General features: G+C 45.9%; 2 protein-coding genes across 2 annotated transcripts in view; one reads left to right on the plus strand and one right to left on the minus strand.

Annotated features, from left to right (window-relative positions):
- PALD1 (phosphatase domain containing paladin 1) overlaps positions 1–18,283 on the minus strand; it is a 159,458-nt gene that overhangs the window by 24,121 nt on the left and 117,054 nt on the right. The gene's annotated exons all lie outside the window — the stretch shown is intronic.
- On the plus strand, positions 11,151–15,753 carry PRF1 (perforin 1). Its single transcript, XM_059900038.1, has 3 exons — positions 11,151–11,222; positions 12,658–13,200; positions 14,137–15,753. The coding sequence occupies exons 2-3, from the start codon at positions 12,662–12,664 to the stop codon at positions 15,263–15,265; spliced, it is 1,668 nt and encodes a 555-aa protein (XP_059756021.1). The 5' UTR covers positions 11,151–11,222; positions 12,658–12,661; the 3' UTR covers positions 15,266–15,753.

Raw genomic sequence — 18,283 nt, forward strand, 5'->3', positions numbered from 1 at the left:
TTTCTTATTTGAACCTTGAGTGGGGCTGGGTTCCTTCCCTCAACTCTTTTCTGCTGCCCGTGTTTAAGTGAGGTAGGTTTCCCTGTACTCCTGAATGGGAAGTATGGGCAGATTTCTTGGCCAAGATTCATGACTCTAGGGCTCCCCCTTCTGTTGCACTGGAAAATGGCTTTAAAATGTGGCTTCGGAGGAGTTTGAGAACTGCTTCCTGTTACACTCCCCTACTTTTATCTGGATCTTCTCTTTACTTGGTTCCTCACTGTCCTGTTTGGTTTGGATTCCACTCCCAGCCATTTCTCCTCAGCGTAGGGCTTTGTCCTAAAAGGGATATTTGGCTGGCAAATTTCAACATTTCATGGGGAGATTTCATGTGCTATTGGGAGGATTAATTTATATCATAATTTTAAAGCACTTCTCAAGGTGCCTGGCAGATAGTGTTAAATATGGGATATTTATAATAATTATAATCATTAATACCTACCCATTTTTCCTACATACTAGTCCTACTCATAAACACAAGTTACTTCCTTGATGTGAGTCTCTCTTTCCTGCCTCCATGCCATCGCTCCTGCTATTCCGCCCCCTGAAAACCATGTCTGCTATCTACCAATGCACCATGTCTGCCACCACGTCTGCCACCTACCAATCCTTCAAGAGCGTCTGAGTCTTGTGACATCAGTGGGTTAACTGAACCTAAAACCACTACTCTGGACCACTGAAGCTCCTCATTTCTAAGCCACATATCCCAAACCCCCTTTAAAATTTTATGCCAATGACCTACCTTTTATTTAGATCTTTTACTCTGTGCTAAGCCCTGTACGTACATTACCTTTTAATCTCCAGAGCAATACTTTGAGTTATAGGCATAGTTGGATAGGTACAATTATTGGCCTTATTTTACATATAAGGACACTGAGGCTTAAAGAGATTAGATACTTATCCAAGGTTGATTGTTAGTTGGGATACAGCAGTGATTTTGACCAGGCAGTCTGGCTCCCAAGACTATAAACTCAACCATGGTGCTAAAACTTCTCTGGACTGTAGTCCCCATTAAAGACAGAATCCTATCTTGTGTGGCTCTGTAATCATCAGCACCTAGCATATAGTAGGTGGTCAGTAAAGACTTCCTCGGTGAGTTACAATAGATGAATGTGCACAGTACTTTGTGCTGGTCAAATGCATAAGGCTTCAGGGTTTTAAGACAAAACTTTTCTAGCTGAAAGGCACATGGAAAAGTCTCAGACACTGCTCAATTTCTTCCAAAGAGCCATTAGTCAGACTCTTACTCAGAACTTTTTTTTTTTTTTCCATTCAGCTTTAAGCTCAGTGAGACGTTTATATTTTCACAAGCCCTTGGCCACTAGTAACCCATTACAAAACTCCCAGACATGGCCAAGCATGGCCCTCAAGACATTCACAAAACCCACACCAATTTTCTAAACTCTATAATCTGAGGCCACCACTCTCACAGAGAAATCCCAGACCTACTGTTCTTTAATAGAAATATCAGAAAATTGGGAGCTCACTGATCAGTTAGAAATCCAATTTTTCCAGACGTTGGAATTTCACTTGGATGTGGACTTACTAGGCAGCTGTATGTGAACTGGGCTCCTGAGAAAGACCCAGCCTTGAGCCAGAAAACCTGGGTTTGGTCCCTGCTCTGTCACTTGTTGGCTGTGTAATGCTGGGCAAGTACTTCTTGCTGGGTCTCAGTCTTTCATTAAATAAAATAATTAGGAATAACAACATTCTGCTTATGTCACAACATTGTTAGGGGTACATTCAATAATGTATGTGACAGTCTTTGTAAATTTTAAAGTCCATGCTATACAAAATCAAAAGAGTGAGCCATGGGAGGCAACTGGGAAGGCTGGGCTGCCATGTTTAAACAGCCATGAAGGGACCACTGAAGCAAATGAGTGAGCCAAGAAGGCACCCAGTGAAAAGTGAAGAAAGGAGCAGAGAAAGAAGAGGAGATGAGAGACTGCAAAGTCTGAAAGAGAAATACAGGAAGGACAGGAGAGAGGGAGGAGCCTGCTGTCTTTGTAGTTCCAGCATTCTGAAAGATTCCCACAGTAATATATCCTTACAGCAACCCTCATTGTCTCTATTGATTTAAAAAAAAAAAAAAGCAGGAGATTCTACTTCTACTACTCATTTCTATGATATACACATTAGCATTCTACATTCCTGTTTTATTAATAGCGACTTCTCAGTAGATATTAATGTGGTGGGGTGAACCTCAAAGCAAGGGTGTTACAAATGCCCTCTCAGTGCTGTCCAAGTTGGGTTGATTTCACATGAAAATGTCAGCATCCACCATGCTTAGATCTCTTTGTTAAAACAGGAAAAAGTTTCCATTAATTTAACGGTGTATGAACTCGCTGGTGGTTGCTATACTTATCAGAGGCTTTTGAATCTTTTGGAATAAAATAGAAAAAATAGAATAAAATAGTCTAGCACAGAGTAGGTGTTATTTTATTTGAATAGGAATACTTGAATAAATATGAATAAAACATTTATTGAATGAATAATATTTGTGAGATCAAATACTACAGAATAATTATCCTTAAAATCTCCCCTGCCGCAAAACACCTAGAAAGGGCAAATTAAATATAGTGACATGTATCAGAAAACATAGATGAGATTTAAAATAAGTAAGAGAAATCCCAAGGAGCCAAAACCAAAGAAGTAATAACTAGGGAGAAAATCAGGCAGACCAGCCATGGATGCCCTGAGGGCATGTGCCTATCCAGGAAAACCAGACCCCAAGTTATAATGACCAGAGGAGTAAAAGGCAATCATGTCTTAGGGACGGGGATGGGGTAGGAGAAATGAAGCTGAGATCATCCCACATAAAACCTAAATTAATGCTCAAAGGGCTAATAATGTCAATGAAAGGGGAGACTATAAAAAGAAAGTATTTACTGGGAAAGGGAGTCAAGAAAGATACTTGTTTGTCTCACTCTCAAACCTGAGTGGAAGGACAAAATCTCTCCTAAAACATCATAACCACAGACCTACCCCTCCCCCTTCATTTGAGGTTCAAATTTACACCACATGTATGGGTTAGAATATGCCAAGCCAAAAAATTAATACAAATAGATGGGTTGGTAAAACTGGGAGGTGCCTCATAAAACCAAAGCAAACCTACTTTGGAGGAATTTCTCAACCCAGGCTTTGTGGGATTCCCACAGATAAAGACAATCAAGTATGAGCTCACAATCTAAACTTACAAGCAAAACGCTCAAGGATACAAGCCACTAAGAGGGGAGAGAGTCAGCTGATATAACAACATAAAAGATTTGATACACCAAGGGTTATAGGTATTGGCATGACTAGACATAAAATTTTAAATGAGTATGTTTGAATGTTTTTAAACTTTTTTAAAGGAATAGAAAACAATCACAAAAGTTGGAACAGAATGAAACAGAGAGTTTATAAGTAAATAATAAATCACTGAAAGTAAAAATGAACTAAACAAAAATCTGGAAGTTTGACCACATACTCTGTAGATAAGGCTAAGGAAAACAGGTCCACTCATGCATTGCTGTAGGAGTGAAAACCGATGCCAGCCCTATGGAGTGTATATATATATATGTATACATGTACATATGTATGTGTATATATACTCTATATGTATATGTGTAACATATGTACATATGTATGTATATGTGTATGCATGTGTGCATGTATACATGTAGTTTATAACAAAATTGAACATATATAAGGTTCTGACCCAGCAATTCAACCTCTGGAAATTTATACACAGATACATCTGCACATACCCAAAATAAGATATGTACAAGGTTATTCACTGCAGCATTGTTTGTAAGAGAAAAAGGCTGTAAACAACTCAAATGTCCATCAATAGGAGGCTGGCCAAATAAATTATTGTTCATCCATATAATAAAATACTATACAAGTGTTTAAAAATAAAAGAATGAGGAAACTATGTGCTGATATGTAAATATCTCCAAACTGTACTATTTAATAACAAAATCAAAGTACAAAGCAAGATGTATAACATGCTTCCTTTTGTGTGAGAAAGGGAGAAAATAAGAAAACATTTCTACTAGTATTTGCTTGTATCAGTGTGAAAAAATTCTGAGAAGACACCAAAGAAACTAAAAAAAAGAAAAAAGAAAAGGAAAAAGGTGGCACCTGTGGAGGTAAGTTGGGGGGGGGGGCAGGTGAGTAAAGGAGCAGGAAGGAGTTTAATCACTATATATCTTTTTATATTGTTTTGATTTTTGCATCTTGGTAAATGTATTACCTAATTTAAAAACCCAATGGATGGATTAAATAGCACATTAGACAAAGCTAAAGCAAGAATCAGTGAACTGAAACAAAGAACTAGAGAAAAATAATGAGAACACAGTACAGAGAGACAAAAAGTAGACAAGAAAGAGTATAACAGACCAGGAAGAGAGAGTGAGAAGGCCTATTATATTGTTAATTACAAAAGTAAAAAATAGAGAGAATGAGGGAGATGGAATATATGAAGGGATAATGGCCAAGATGTTTTCATAATTTTCCAGAATGATGAAAGATGTGAATCCTCAGGTACAGGAAGAACAAATCCCAAACAAGATAAATTAAAAGCAATTCATATCTGGATACATACTTTGTTGTACAATTTCAGAAAGTCAAAAATGAAAAGATCTTAAAAACAGTGCCTCCCTCACCCCAAAAAGACAAATTCTCTATAAAAGTAATGACAATTAAACAACAGCAACAATGGAAGCCAGAAACAGTGAAGTAACTTCAAAGTACTGAGAGATGTCAACCAGCAATAACTTCAAAGTGTCAGTCAGCTGAAATTATGATTCAAAAACAAGGGTGCAACAAAGACATTTCAGGCAAACAGAAACTGAGAGTGTGTGTCACCAGAGACACCCACTGACGCACTTCTAATGTGTGCACTTTAAGAAAAAGGAGAATTATCCCCAAAGGAAGCCCAGAGAATAATGAGAAAAGAAATTGGTAAATGTGTAGGTAAATATAAACAAACATTGACTGTATCAAGTAATAGTACCAATGACTAATTTAGTAGAGGAAAAGTAAGCTAGAACTAAAATACCAGAAAAAATAATCCTCAGAAAGAGAAAGGGTGATTTTACATAACAGCATACTAAGTATCCCTGGAAAGGAGAATAACAGTAAAGAATGTTAGATCTTGAGAAGAATGCATGTTAGCATTTTTATGGGTAACCACTGAAGAATCAGAAAGATTCTGAGATCTAAGCCATGAGAGGGAAAAGAATGTACTTTTTTAAAAGTTTAGTCAATCTATCATAAAAGAAGGCAGGAAAGGAGTGCGGAAAGGGAAGAAAAGAAGAAGCAGGACAATGAAAAAACATAACACATGATGGCAGAAATAAACTCTAACAGAACAATAATCACAATAAATGTAAATGGACTTAATGCAGTTATGTAGTTACTCAGATTGGATGACAAAACAAAATCTAATTATGTTTAACAGAGACCCACTTAAAACATAAGAACACAAGGAGTTTGAAAGTAAGACAGATCTCCATAGTGAGTACTAATCAAAAGAAAGTCGGTACAGTTAAAAATGATTAAGATAGTAAATTTTATGTTATGTGTAATCTACCACAGTCTAAAATAGCAATAGTAAAAAAAAGTTGGGCTAGCTCTATTAATATGAGACAAAATTGATACTGTGGCTAAAAACATTACTTGGAATTAAAAGGGTCACTACACAAAGAGTTCAATTCACCAGGAAGGCAAAATGATACTACACTTGTTTCATAAAACAGCCTCAAAACCTAAAGCAAAAGTTGACAGAACTCTAGCTGCAGGGAGAAACCTACAGATGTTGAATGTCTTCACAGTGGGAGATTTTAATGATTCTCTCAGTAATTAGTATATCGACAAACCAATAGATTTGAACATAGAACCCTGCAACCAAAAATTAGCAAATAGATATTTTTCTCAAATACATAGGAACATTTACAAAAACTTAACATTTAGTAGACCACAGAGAAAATTTCAACAACCATCAAAGAATGGCTGTCATATAGGCAACATGTTCTGACTACAATGCAACTATGTTAGAAATCAATAACCAAAAGATAGTATTTAAAACTCCATTTTTGGACTTCCCTGGTGGCACAGTGGTTAAGAATCCGCCTGCCAATGCAGGGGACACGGGTTCGAGCCCTGGTCTGAGAAGATCCCACATGCCGCAGAGCAACTAAGCCCATGCGCTACAACTACTGAAGCCTGTGCGCCTGGAGCCCATGCGCTGCAACAAGAGAAGCCACCACAATGAGAAGCCCGCGCACCGCAACGAAGAGTAGCCCCTGCTTACGGCAACTAGAAAGTCCGTATGCAGCAACAAAGACCCAACACAGCCAAAAATTGAATAAATAAATAAATAAAACTCCATTTTATTCAAAATGTAAAAAGCACAGTTAAAAAAATAACTCACTGGTCAAAGAAAAATCATAAGGAAATTTAGAAAATATGAAGAAACTAGGCAATAATGAAAATACTTCATACCAAAACCTTAGAGATGCAGTTAGAAAGATTGTTAGAGAAATGGAGAAGCTTAAATGCTTACATTAAAAAGAAGAAAGTCTAATCCAGTAATTCCACTTCTGGGTATTTGTCCAAAGAAAACAAAAACACTAACTTGAAAAGGTATCTGCACCCCCATGTTCACTGCAGCATTATTTACAAGAGCCAAGATACAGAAACAACCTAAGTGTCCATTGATGGATGAATGGATAAAGAAAATTAAGAAAATTACAGATAGATGATAGATAGACAGATATACAAACATATATATTTATAATTATTATTCAGCCATAAAGAAGAAGGGAATCTTGCCATTTGCAACAGCATGGATGGACCTTAAGGATGTTATGGTAAGTGAAATAAGTCAGACAGAGAAAGACAAGTACCATATGATCTTATTTATATATGGACTCTTCTCTTGAAAAGCCAAACTCATAAATACAGAGAACAAATTGGCAGGGGTTGGGGGGTCAGTGAGATGGGTGAAGGAGGCCAAAAGGTACAAACTTCCAGCCACAAATAAGTCATGGGGATGTAATCTACAGCATGGTGACTACAGTTAATCATACTGTATTGCATAGTTGAAAGCTGTTAAGAGAATAGATCTTTAAAGTTCTCATCACAAGTAAAAAAAAAGATTTTGTAACTAAGTAAGGTGATGGATGTTAACTAGACTTTCTGTAGTAATAATTTCACAATATATACAAACATCAAATTGTTATGTTGTACACCAGAAACTAATAATAATGTTATACGTCAGTTATACATCAGTTCAAAAAAGAAGAGTGAAAGTTAATGAACTAAGGATTCATCTCAAGACATTAGAAAAAGAACAATAGAAGAAGCCCAAAGAATACAGGAAAAAGGAAGGAAATAAAAATATAAGAATGAAATGAACAAAATGGAAAATAATGATACAACAGAGAGGATGAATAAAGCCATGAGCAGATTCTTTGAGACAAGTAACGAAAATACATAAAAATCTTTAACAAGAATGATCTGGAAAAAAGAGAAAAACCATAATAAAAATTATAATCTAAAAAGGGGGTATCACTACTGATTCAGAAAAAAAAACTTTTAAGAGAAAGAGAGAGACTGTTGTAAATAACTTCATGCCCACAAGTGTGAAATTTTACAGACAAGAAGGTTTCCTAGAAAAATGTAACTTGTCAAAACCGATACCAGAAAAAAAGCTGGAGAACCTGAACAGAGCTATTGAAGACACGGACCCTGCAGTTACAAATCTACCCAACTACAAAAACTGAGCCTTCTACAGACTCTGCCATAGCATGGAGAAAGTGGAAAAACTCTTCAACTTATTTCATGAGACTGAAGGTGATAACTCGAGAATAACTATAGATAACTCATTTGAGGGGTGAGAAAGAATCCCAAAGTTTCACAAATCTGTAAAGAAAAGGGAACAAAGAATGATCACAGGATGAAGGGAACAACACCTGGGACTGCATTTTGGATCTCTAAAATATGCACATTAAGTACAATCTAAACACTGGATTTGTTAAAGGACCTCCTTCCTTTCATTACAGTTCGTGTTTGCAGTAGGTATAGTTTGTATAAGTAGATGTCCTCAGGATCAGTATCTTTCTCATGCATTCTGTGTACAGTATCCATGGAGCTTTTCTGTCAAGAGTAAACATTTTGTAACCTCAAAAAAATATATTTCAAAACTATATCCACGTGCATAAGAATGAAGGTGGACCCCTTTCCATACACAATATAAACTCCAAGTAGATCACAGGCCTAAATGTAAGAGCTATCTATAAGACTCTTAGAAGAAAACATAGGGTTTTTCATGACCTTGGGTTAAGCAAAGACTTTTAGATATGACACTAAAAGTATGACCAACAACAGAAAAAAATAGATAAATTGGGCTTCATCAAAATTAACATCATTCATGCTTTGAAGGACACCATCAAGTGAGTGAAAAAACAACTCAGAGAATAGGAGAAAACATTTGCAAATCATATACCTGATAAGGGTCTAGAATCTGAAATAAAGAACTATTATAAATCAATAATAAGAAGACAAATAACCCAATTCAAAAACGGGCAAATGACTCAAATAGACATTGCTCCAAAAAAGATATACAAGTGACCAATAAGCAAATGAAAAGATGCTCAACATCATTAGCCATTGGGGAAATCCAAATCAAAACCACAATGAGACAACACTTCACACACATAAGAATGGCTATAATCAAAAAGTCAGATAATAACAAGGATGTGGAGAAGTTGGAACCCTCATACACTGCTGGTGAGAATGTAAAACGATGCAGCCATGTAGGAAAACAGTTCCTAAAGAGTTACTGTAGACCCACCAATTCCACGCCTACATATAGATCCAAGAGAAATGAAAACATATGTACACACAAAGAATTTGTACACAAATGTTCATAGCAGCATTATTCACAATAGCCAGAAACTGAAAATAACCAAAATGTCCATCAACTGATAAATGGATAAACAAATGTGGTATGTCCATACAATGGAATATTATTCAGCAATAGAAGGAATACAGTATTGATACGTACTACAGCTTGGATGAACCTTGAAAATATTATGTTACGTGGAATAAGCCAGATACAAAAAGTCACATCTTGTGTGATTCAATTAACAGGAAAATCCATAGAGACAGAAAGTAGATTGGTGTCAGGGGAAGGAGCAGTGACTGCTAACGGGTACACGGTTTCTTTGGGGGAGCGATGAAAACGTTCTAAAATTGATCGTGGTGATGGTTGCACAACTCTGCGAATACACTAAAACCCACTGAACTGTACACTTTAAATGGGTGAATTGTATGGTATGTGAATTATATTTCAACAAAGTTGTTAATAATAAACCGTACAGATGGTATCTGAAAATTGCATCTTATGTCTCTGTGGAAAAACTGTGATTAAAACACATGTCAAGTGCTAAGTTTCAGCCGGAGAGGACAGCTGTCATCAGCTACACAGGCCAAAATCAGTAGTTGTAAACTTCAATGTCATCACTACTCTTTTATGGACCACCCCCCCCACCCCCGCCCAGCATCTCTTGGACATTCGCCACTTCATACACCGAGTGAAAACTGCTAAATGCACATTTCATCATTAGGATCCTTAGAAATCCCAAAGTCCTCCCTTTGATTTTATAGATGAGGAAACGAACCTAGAAAGGGGTTAAAACTCTACTGCCAAGAGTCACAAAGCAAGTTTGCATCGAAGCTGGGATTAGAACCTGTCTCCCCTACCTCACCTTTCTCTTCCTACAGATTTTCTGCAGGGTTCCACGCCCCTCAAACTGGTCTTCTGAGCACGGTCAAAACTAAACTCCTCACAGCCTGGATATCTGACTTAGGCCGCGGGCAGGAGCTAGAAGGGGGTCGGGAGGCCGCAAATTCTAGGAGAGGGAGGGGGACATTGTGGGGAGGAGATGGGGCTGGGTTTCGAGAAGACAGTTTAAACCCCAGTTCCCGTAAGAGCAGGGGACACAGTGGGGGACGTAAACTCAAGGGATGAGCCATCCCATGGTGTCACATGTGGTCTGGGGCTTGTGGCTATTTTTTCCTGTCACTAACGCGGTTAGAGGGTGCACTCACAAGAATGGTCCCCCACTTACCCAGCTATCTCCACCTCAGACCAGTATGACTTTGCCCCCCAGAAGTTGCCCTGTGAGTCACTCAACCCATGGAAACCTCACGTAAGACAAAGGTTGGAGAAGGCCCCAGGCCTCTGGCCTCACCCAAGTCTCTCCTCCCAGCAGTGTCGCCCAGCTGCCCGCCCCCCCTGCACTATGCGTGCACAGACCAGGGCTAGGGAGGAGGCTGGAGACCAGCGAGGCCACTGGTTCTCCTCACAAAGTGAGGAGCAGGAGACCCAGTCCTGGGGTACGCGTTTGGGGCCCAGAACCTGGCCTGGGCTGGGGTGCAGGTGTGGGCAGGAAGTGGGCAAGGAGATGTGAACAACATTTATTTTCTCCCCACTGCCCTGGGAGGAGGGAACGGTCACGTGCTTTAACACTCACAGAGGGCCAGGCACTGCTCTGAGCACTTCACACGTAGAAACTCCCCAATTCTTCACAACCCATGGGGTCTGCGCTAATATCATCCCCAGTTTGAGATGAGGAAACTGAGGCACAGAGAGGCTAAAGAAGCTGATGAGGCCACACAGTTAGTGCGCACCCGAGCTGGCCCCAGCCCAGGCGGACCGGTTCCGAGGTCCCACTCTGTACTGCTTCTGACAGCCCACATGTGCGATGCCGCAGGGAGAAGCAGGGAAGCTGTTCCCTGCTGGCCTGTCATCAACACCAGAGCTGAATCGCGAAGCTCTCAGACCCCTGTGTTCTCGCTCCACTCCCTAAACCTCACCTGTTTGCCCCGGGTTCCCATGCCCCAGGCAGCTCTGCTTGGCACATGAGCCTCTGGCCCCCTCGGCTTGCTTCCTGAGGGCTGTCAGCAGGCCGGATGAGGAGGTGAGGGAAGGCTGGGTGCCGGTGGGCGGGGGAGAGCAAAGGGGACCCATGACTAGAGCTGGGGGGGCGGGGCAGGAAGCAGAAGTGATGTGAACTGTGGCCTGCGTGATGAGATGTGAACTGTGGCCTGGGGGGCTGCACCACCATTTCAGGAGCCTCCCGTGGGGAGAGAGGGTGTCTGCGTAGGACCATCTCAACACAGGACTCCAGGTAGGGAGGAAGCAGGGGGTCAGGGAGGCTGGGAGCCTCTGAGTGGGGACAGAGGGGCACAAGAGTAGGGCTGCTCTGTCTGGGGAAGAGCCTGATGGAGCAGGAAGTGCTGTAACCCATAAGGCAAGAGACTTGGGTCCAGACTGTGCTCTGTCACTAACTCTCTGGGCAGCCTCATGCCCACCCTGGGCTTCAGTTTTCTCTTATACAAAATGAAGAGGTTAGAGTACACAGTCTTTAAGGCCCCTTCAAATGCTGACAGTTAAAACTAAGAAAGCTGGAAACAGGCTCCCCGGGTTCAGGATGGAGACTGAGTTCTTTAGATTAAGGTTATGAACTACGCTGGCTGCCTAAGCAAGATGATCGGAGGGCCTTCAAAAGACTCCCCTTCTCCTATTTACCTCCCTGGCGCCTGCCATTTTGCCTAGAATTCCACCATTCAAGCCACTCCTTTAGGTAAGGCACAGAAGGTTCCAGCTGGAATACAGGGGAAGTTCCTGCTGTCCGTAATCCCCTGGGCCTCAGACAAGCCGCTGTCCCTGGCAGGTGCCAGAGTGGAGAGGCGTCTGAGGAGCTCAGTTCGGACTGGGGTAGAGAGAGGAGATTCCAGATCATAAGCAGGCCCAGTGACGCTCCAGAGCCACCTCAAACTGAGGAAGAACCTTTGAGCTAAGCATTGTCCGAGAGTCGGCAATAGGCAGCTTGCAGACATGGCCAGATTCCCGAAGAGCGTGGCAGGGAATGCCAGAGGAGACAAGCATGAGGAGGAGAGCAAACCGAACGGCCCCTCCCCACACAGGATCTAGGGGCACAGGCGCATAGGCAGCTTTTATTCTAGAATTCAGGCTGATGTTCTTCCATGAGCTCAGAGAGAGGGCCCCAAAGGGGAAATGGGGAGAGTGAGGGTGATGCAATCTTTTCCAATTCTGTTAAGGGCTTAATGGGGGTGGGGGGAGATAATGAGAGAGGTGAGGTGAGGAAAGAAAGCATGGCTTGTTCTTGGGTCCACAATAATACCTCTCCAGAATCCAGGCTTCCCTAGAGTTCCCAGATTCCCCCGATTCCTCCCCAAATCTTCTACAGCTACTCTCCGTCCCCTCCTCTGCAGGCAGAGCCCCCTCCCCACCAGCTGTAGCTGTGGTCCTGGGGACAAAACCATCCATCTGGATTCCCATTTGGCCTTAAATAGTGAAATCCTAGCAAGGGTCTCCTCCTGGCTGTGTGACCTTGGGCAAGTCCACTCCCCTCTTTGGGTCCATCTGTACAATGTAGGGGGTGGACCAGGTTTGTAAAGGCCATGCCAGCTCTGACATCCAATGACTTAAGAGATATCTCATTCCCTCCCCATCCCATACGGCCTGATAAGCTACAGTGGGAGGAGGGGTCGGCCCTCCTCCATGCCCCTGCCCACAGCGTCTGCCCTCTGTCTCCACAGCTCCATGGCCTCCCGAGTGCTCCTCCCCGGCATTCTCCTCCTGCTTCTGCCCGCACCCGCCCCTGCCCCCTGCTACACGGCCGCACGCTCTGAGTGCCGGCGCAACCTCAAGTTCGTGCCCGGCTCCTGGCTGGCAGGGGAGGGCGTGGATGTGACCAGCCTCCGGCGCTCAGGCTCCTTCCCGGTGGACACACAGCACTTCCTTCGGCCCGACGGCACCTGTACCCTCTGCCGCAACGCCCTGCAGCAGGGCGCCCTCCAGCGCCTGCCCCTGGCGCTCACCGACTGGCGCGCCCAGGGCTCGGGCTGCAACCGCAAAGTGGTCAAGGATGAGGGTCGCTCCACCGAGGAGGTGGCTGGGGAGGCGGCCAACAGCATCCGTAACGACTGGCAGGTGGGGCTGGACGTGACTCCCAAGCCCAGCAGCAACGTGCGCGTGACCGTGGCGGGCTCCCACTCCCAGGCAGCCAACTTCGCAGCCCAGAAGACTCACCAGGACCAGTACCGCTTCAGCCTGGACTCAGTGGAGTGTCGCTTCTACAGGTGAGCGCCGGGGTCGGGGGAGTGGAGGTTGGATGGGACTTGGAAAAGGCGTGGGAAACTCGGGGTGGTCTGGGAGCCCTGGAATGGCAGCGTGGGGAGCTGGCGGCCGCTTCCGCCAGGAGGAGATGGCAGTCCTGGTTCTCACGTACCCCCTTCCCTGAGGCCCTGACCTGGAAGAACCCAGGGAGAGAACAGGTGGAGGGCAAGCGAGCAAGGCTATGCTCAGAGCCCCAGATGGTGTCAGTCTGGTCTACTGAGCACCCAACCGCCACTTCCCTGGGCATTGCTAGCTTCCTGCGGGCAGGAGGCCTGGCTGGGTCCCTCCTGTCCCTGGCCCTCTTTCATCCGCTCAAGCACTCTTCATTTCCTCCTTGCCAGGCTCTGTGCTAAGAACTCGGGCTACAGGTTGAACAACAGTAGCCATGCCCTGAGCCCTCAGGGACCTAGTCACCCAAAGAAATGCACGGTCTCCATGGGACCCAGAGTCACCCACCCCCGCTGACTTCCCTCACGGGAGGCCGTGTTTCCCACACAGTGAGACAGGGCGCTCCTGCCTGCATGGCCAGAGTTGTCAGAAGCCCAGGTATACAAGGCCCAACCCAGGGGACAGACAGACAGAGGCCACAGGACTAGGTTCCAAACCAGAGAGATACCATCGGTGTCATACCATCGCTTTTAAAATTAGAAAAGAAAAATCTTTTTTTGAAAAAGAAAGACAAAAATACCTATACAAAGTACCTAGGTCACCAAGGGGCAACGGGCAGGGTGGGTTTCCCTGCTGGCTTGGTGGTTCAGAGCTTGAGCTTTGGAGCCAGGCCCCCTGGGTCCAAGCCCTAGTTCTGCCACTTAATGTGACCTTGGGCAATCTCACAGGAGTTATTTAGGGGAAAACACTACCCACCGCTGGGCCCATCTGATGTTTTTCTCTCCCCTCAGTTTCCACCTGGTGCACACTCCCCCACTGCACCCTGAGTTCAAGAGGGCCCTCAAGACCCTGCCCCCCTACTTCAACATCTCCACCGAGCCTGACTACCGGAGGCTCATCTCCAGCTATGGCACCCACTTCATCCGGTCCATGGAGCTGGGCGGCCGCGTCTCAGCCCTCACCGCCCTGCGCACCTGCGAGCTGGCCCTGGAAGGGCTCACGGCCCAGGAGGTTGAGGACTGCCTGGCCGTCGAGGCCGAGGTCAGCATAGGAAGCCACGCCAGTGCCTCGTCGGCATTCAAGGAGTGTGAGGAGAAGAAGAAACAGCACAAGATGGGGACCTCCTTCCACCAGGCCTACCGGGAACGCTGTTCTGAGGTCGTTGGCGGCCACCACACGTCCGTGCATGACCTGCTGTTCGGGAACCAGGCTGGGCCCGAGCAGTTCTCAGCCTGGGTGGCCTCGTTGCAGGACAGCCCCGGCCTGGTGGACTACACGCTAGAGCCGCTCCACTTGCTCCTGGACAGCCGGGACCCGCGGCGGGAGGCACTCAGGCAGGCTGTGAGCAAGTACGTGACAGACAGGGCACGCTGGAGGGACTGCAGCCGCCCGTGCCCCCCGGGGCGGCGCAAGAACCCTAAGGACCCGTGCCAGTGCATGTGCCATGGCTCGGCGGCCACCAACCAGGACTGCTGTCCCAGGAAGAGGGGCCTGGCCCACCTGGAGGTCATGAACTTCCTGGCGACGGGTCTGTGGGGAGACTGGACCACTGCCACGGACGCCTACCTGAAGGTCTTCTTCGGCGGCCGGGAGCTGAGGACCAACACAGTGCAGAACGATAACCACCCCAGGTGGATGACACAGCTGGACTTCGGGGATGTGGTCCTGACCACAGGGGGCCCCCTGAGGGTGCAGGTCTGGGATGCAGACTCTGGCTGGGATGATGACCTTCTCGGTACCTGTGACCAGACTCCAAAGTCTGGCTCACACGAGGTGAAGTGCCACCTGAAGCACGGTCACCTGAGATTCTCCTACCATGCTAAGTGCTTACCTCACCTGACGGGGGGGACGTGCCTGGAGTACGCCCCCCAAGGGCTTCTGGGGGATCCTCCAGGAAACCGGAGTGGGCCAGTGTGGTGAGAGCAGTGGGCCCTGAGAGGACCAGTGTGCCGAATTGGAGGGGTCTCACGAAGGGACCCAGAGGGCCTATCTCCATATCCCCATTAGACAGTTGGAAAACTGAGGCTTTTTTTTTTTTCAGCGAGGTGGCTGAATTTACAGCCAGCCCTGAGTCACTCTGTCCAAACTACCTTAGCTCTTCAATATTCTCAAGGCCCAGAAATGAGCTGGAGTTGGGCCACGCCCTACAGCCACTGCTACACAGGTCCCAGCTCAGGTCAGGAGCCGGGCAGAAGGCCAGGAGGCTGTTCCCACCAGGCTGCCTGGTGTCATGTGTACCATTCCCTTGCAGCCCCTCTTCTAGTGTGGTGAATTCTTCATCATATTAGATCTAACCCCTTTGGCCCCAGCTGCTCTGTTTGCTCTGTTTTCTTTGCCCACCAAGCTTTGCCTCTCAGACAAATCCAGAGCTCTCTTGACCTGTCTCATTGTGTACACAGCCTGACAGAGGACCAATAAATGTGATGTGACGGTGACCATGATGGTGTTGGTTGTGGCAGAGGAGAGGATGGAGACCAAACACAGCCTTGGAGATAAACTTCTACATTAGCCACCCTACCCAATAGAACAGGTGGTTGACCCCAGGGGTAGGCAAATAATGTAAATAAACTATTTTTCCACTTTGGCTGGAAATGGGGGGACCCAAAATATTTTACTTTCCTCATAACTCTTTGATTCAAGAAACAGCAGCATAAACAGTGATAAATGCCAATGCGCATTCAGCTCCGAGCCGAGAAACAAGAGGGAATGGTGAGGATTCTGGTGAACCGAAGGGCACGTCTTATCCAGGGTGGGGGTGGGGAGATGGGCAGCTCTGCACCAGCCAAACATTCCCAGGCAGGAATGTGAGCCCAGTACTGCCAGGTTTTCTAATTTCTTAAAGCAACCAGAAATCCCAGCGTGACTTATAAGTGTTGGCAATTCATTTCACTTTGTAAAAATAAACCTATATGGGCAAGCACAGTACGAGCCAAAGAGGACATGTATGCAGGCCATGACTGATCCGGAGCAACCAGTTTGGAAACTCTAATTTCAGCAGAACCCATCTGGCAGACTTAACAGCTCTCCCCTGTCCCACAGTTCGAGGAGAGAAGGCAGTGGTTTCAACCAGGTGGTGTCTGAGGGCCTCCTGGGCTTGGCATGCAGGAATCCCCAGAGCCTCAGCTTGTGATATAAAATGAACTGGTCCTTGTTTCATGTGCCTGGGACACAGGCCTCAGAACACAGGCCCATGGGGTGGGCGGCAAGACTCAGGGTAGCCTCCTAGACCCGGTAGGATTCGGCTGTGAAGGGCCGTTGTCAGTGGGGTTCAGAGTTGCTGACACAGCCCTCCTGACTCTCTTTGAAACTCCCTACAAATTAAGCCCTTTGAGGTCCGCGTGGACCCACAGGCTCAAAAGCCCAGCAGTGACATTACACTGACCCTGGATCCCCAAGTTGGGTGAGGGGATTGCCAAGCTCTAGAAGCCTGGTTGAAACCACCGTTCTTACACCTTTCCCTTCACAGCCACGTGCACAGACAAGAGCACAAGAGAAATCACGCAACTTCACGCTGCCTGCTGCACTCGTTGAAAATAAACATGGGTATGGGCCATACCCTCAAGGAAAGCAGGGCCAGGGCCGGCCTGGCTCCGGAAACAGCTCTGACAAGAGATGGCAGGCTTGTTCTAGTCCCCACGTGGTCAGTGACCTCCAGCAAGTCCCCCTGAGCCTTGGTTTCCCAGAAGGACAATCTGTGTTTTACTCCCTTCCCAGGACTGTTTGGAAGGGGGCCGTGAGCCTTTCTAGAAGGTCAGTGCTATAGAAGCAGTCCTGGAAGTTCATCCGGTTAACCCTCCTGGTTTTGCATTTAAGGAAACTGAGGCTCAGAAGAAGGGATTTGACCGTGGTTGCCGAGGTTAGTGGCCGAGCCAGGTCTCCGTGAGTCGTGGGCACTCCACTCTGAGCACAGCTCTGGAGAAACCAGTGGGACCCCGACAGGAGGGCCCCTGGGGGAAAGGGGTGGTATTACCGAGGAAAAGGAATGGCTGATGTTGTTGAGGGGCAGCTATGGAGCTCTCAGCCCTATGAGACATTTTCATGGACATTTCGCTGACATTTTGTCACACTTGGGGCCCCTTGTTTGTTCGGGATGTTCTTTGCTGTGCCTGGTGTCTTCCATCTGCCCTCAGGTCTCATCCGTACGCTGCTCCACCCAGCTCTGGCCCGGAGGCTGGCCGATCTGAGCCCGCCGGTCAGTGAGCAAGATATGGGAGGAGGGGAGAAGGGGAGAGCACAGTGACAGGCCCTGGGCTCCTCTCAGTGCCTCTCAGTGAGGCGGCCTTGCGTTGACTGTGTCCCTGTATCACCGCCCCTCTCTGGGAAGTCTCTGCATGTCTCTCTCTTTCTGGGTTCCAGCCACTGCTCCCTCCTCTCATCCCTTCAGACTTAGGGATGGTAACCGCTTCACCACTATTAAACCCGCGTTATTGTACTACCCCTTCTGCTTCTCTACAGCCCCCTACACCTTTGTAAATAGGCCCTTTATAAAAATAAATAAATAAATAAATAAAAACCCTCCTCAAATTACCATAATTTGAATATGCCATTTAGGCTGTGGTCTAAATGTTTGTGTCTCCCCACAATTCATGTATTGAAATAGTAATCCTCAGGGTGATCGTATTAGGAGGTGGGGCCTTTGGAGGTGATTAGGTCATGAGGGCGGCGCCCTCATAATGTAGGTTACTGCCCTTATAAAAGAGGCCCCAGAGAGATCCCTGGTCCCTTCCCCTATGTGAGGACACAGTGAGAAAATGCCTTCTATGAACCAGAAAGCTGGCCCACTGAATCTGCCAGCACCTTGATCTTGGACTTTCAGCCTCTAGAACTGTGAGAAATAAATTTCTGTTGTTTAAAAACCACCCAGTTTGGAGTATTTTGTTATAGCAGCCTGAACAGATTAGGACAGCTTCCTATAGCGGTGCTGATGACACACCACCA

This window comes from Balaenoptera ricei, chromosome 16 (genome assembly GCF_028023285.1).
Source record: "Balaenoptera ricei isolate mBalRic1 chromosome 16, mBalRic1.hap2, whole genome shotgun sequence".
Taxonomy (NCBI): domain Eukaryota; kingdom Metazoa; phylum Chordata; class Mammalia; order Artiodactyla; family Balaenopteridae; genus Balaenoptera; species Balaenoptera ricei.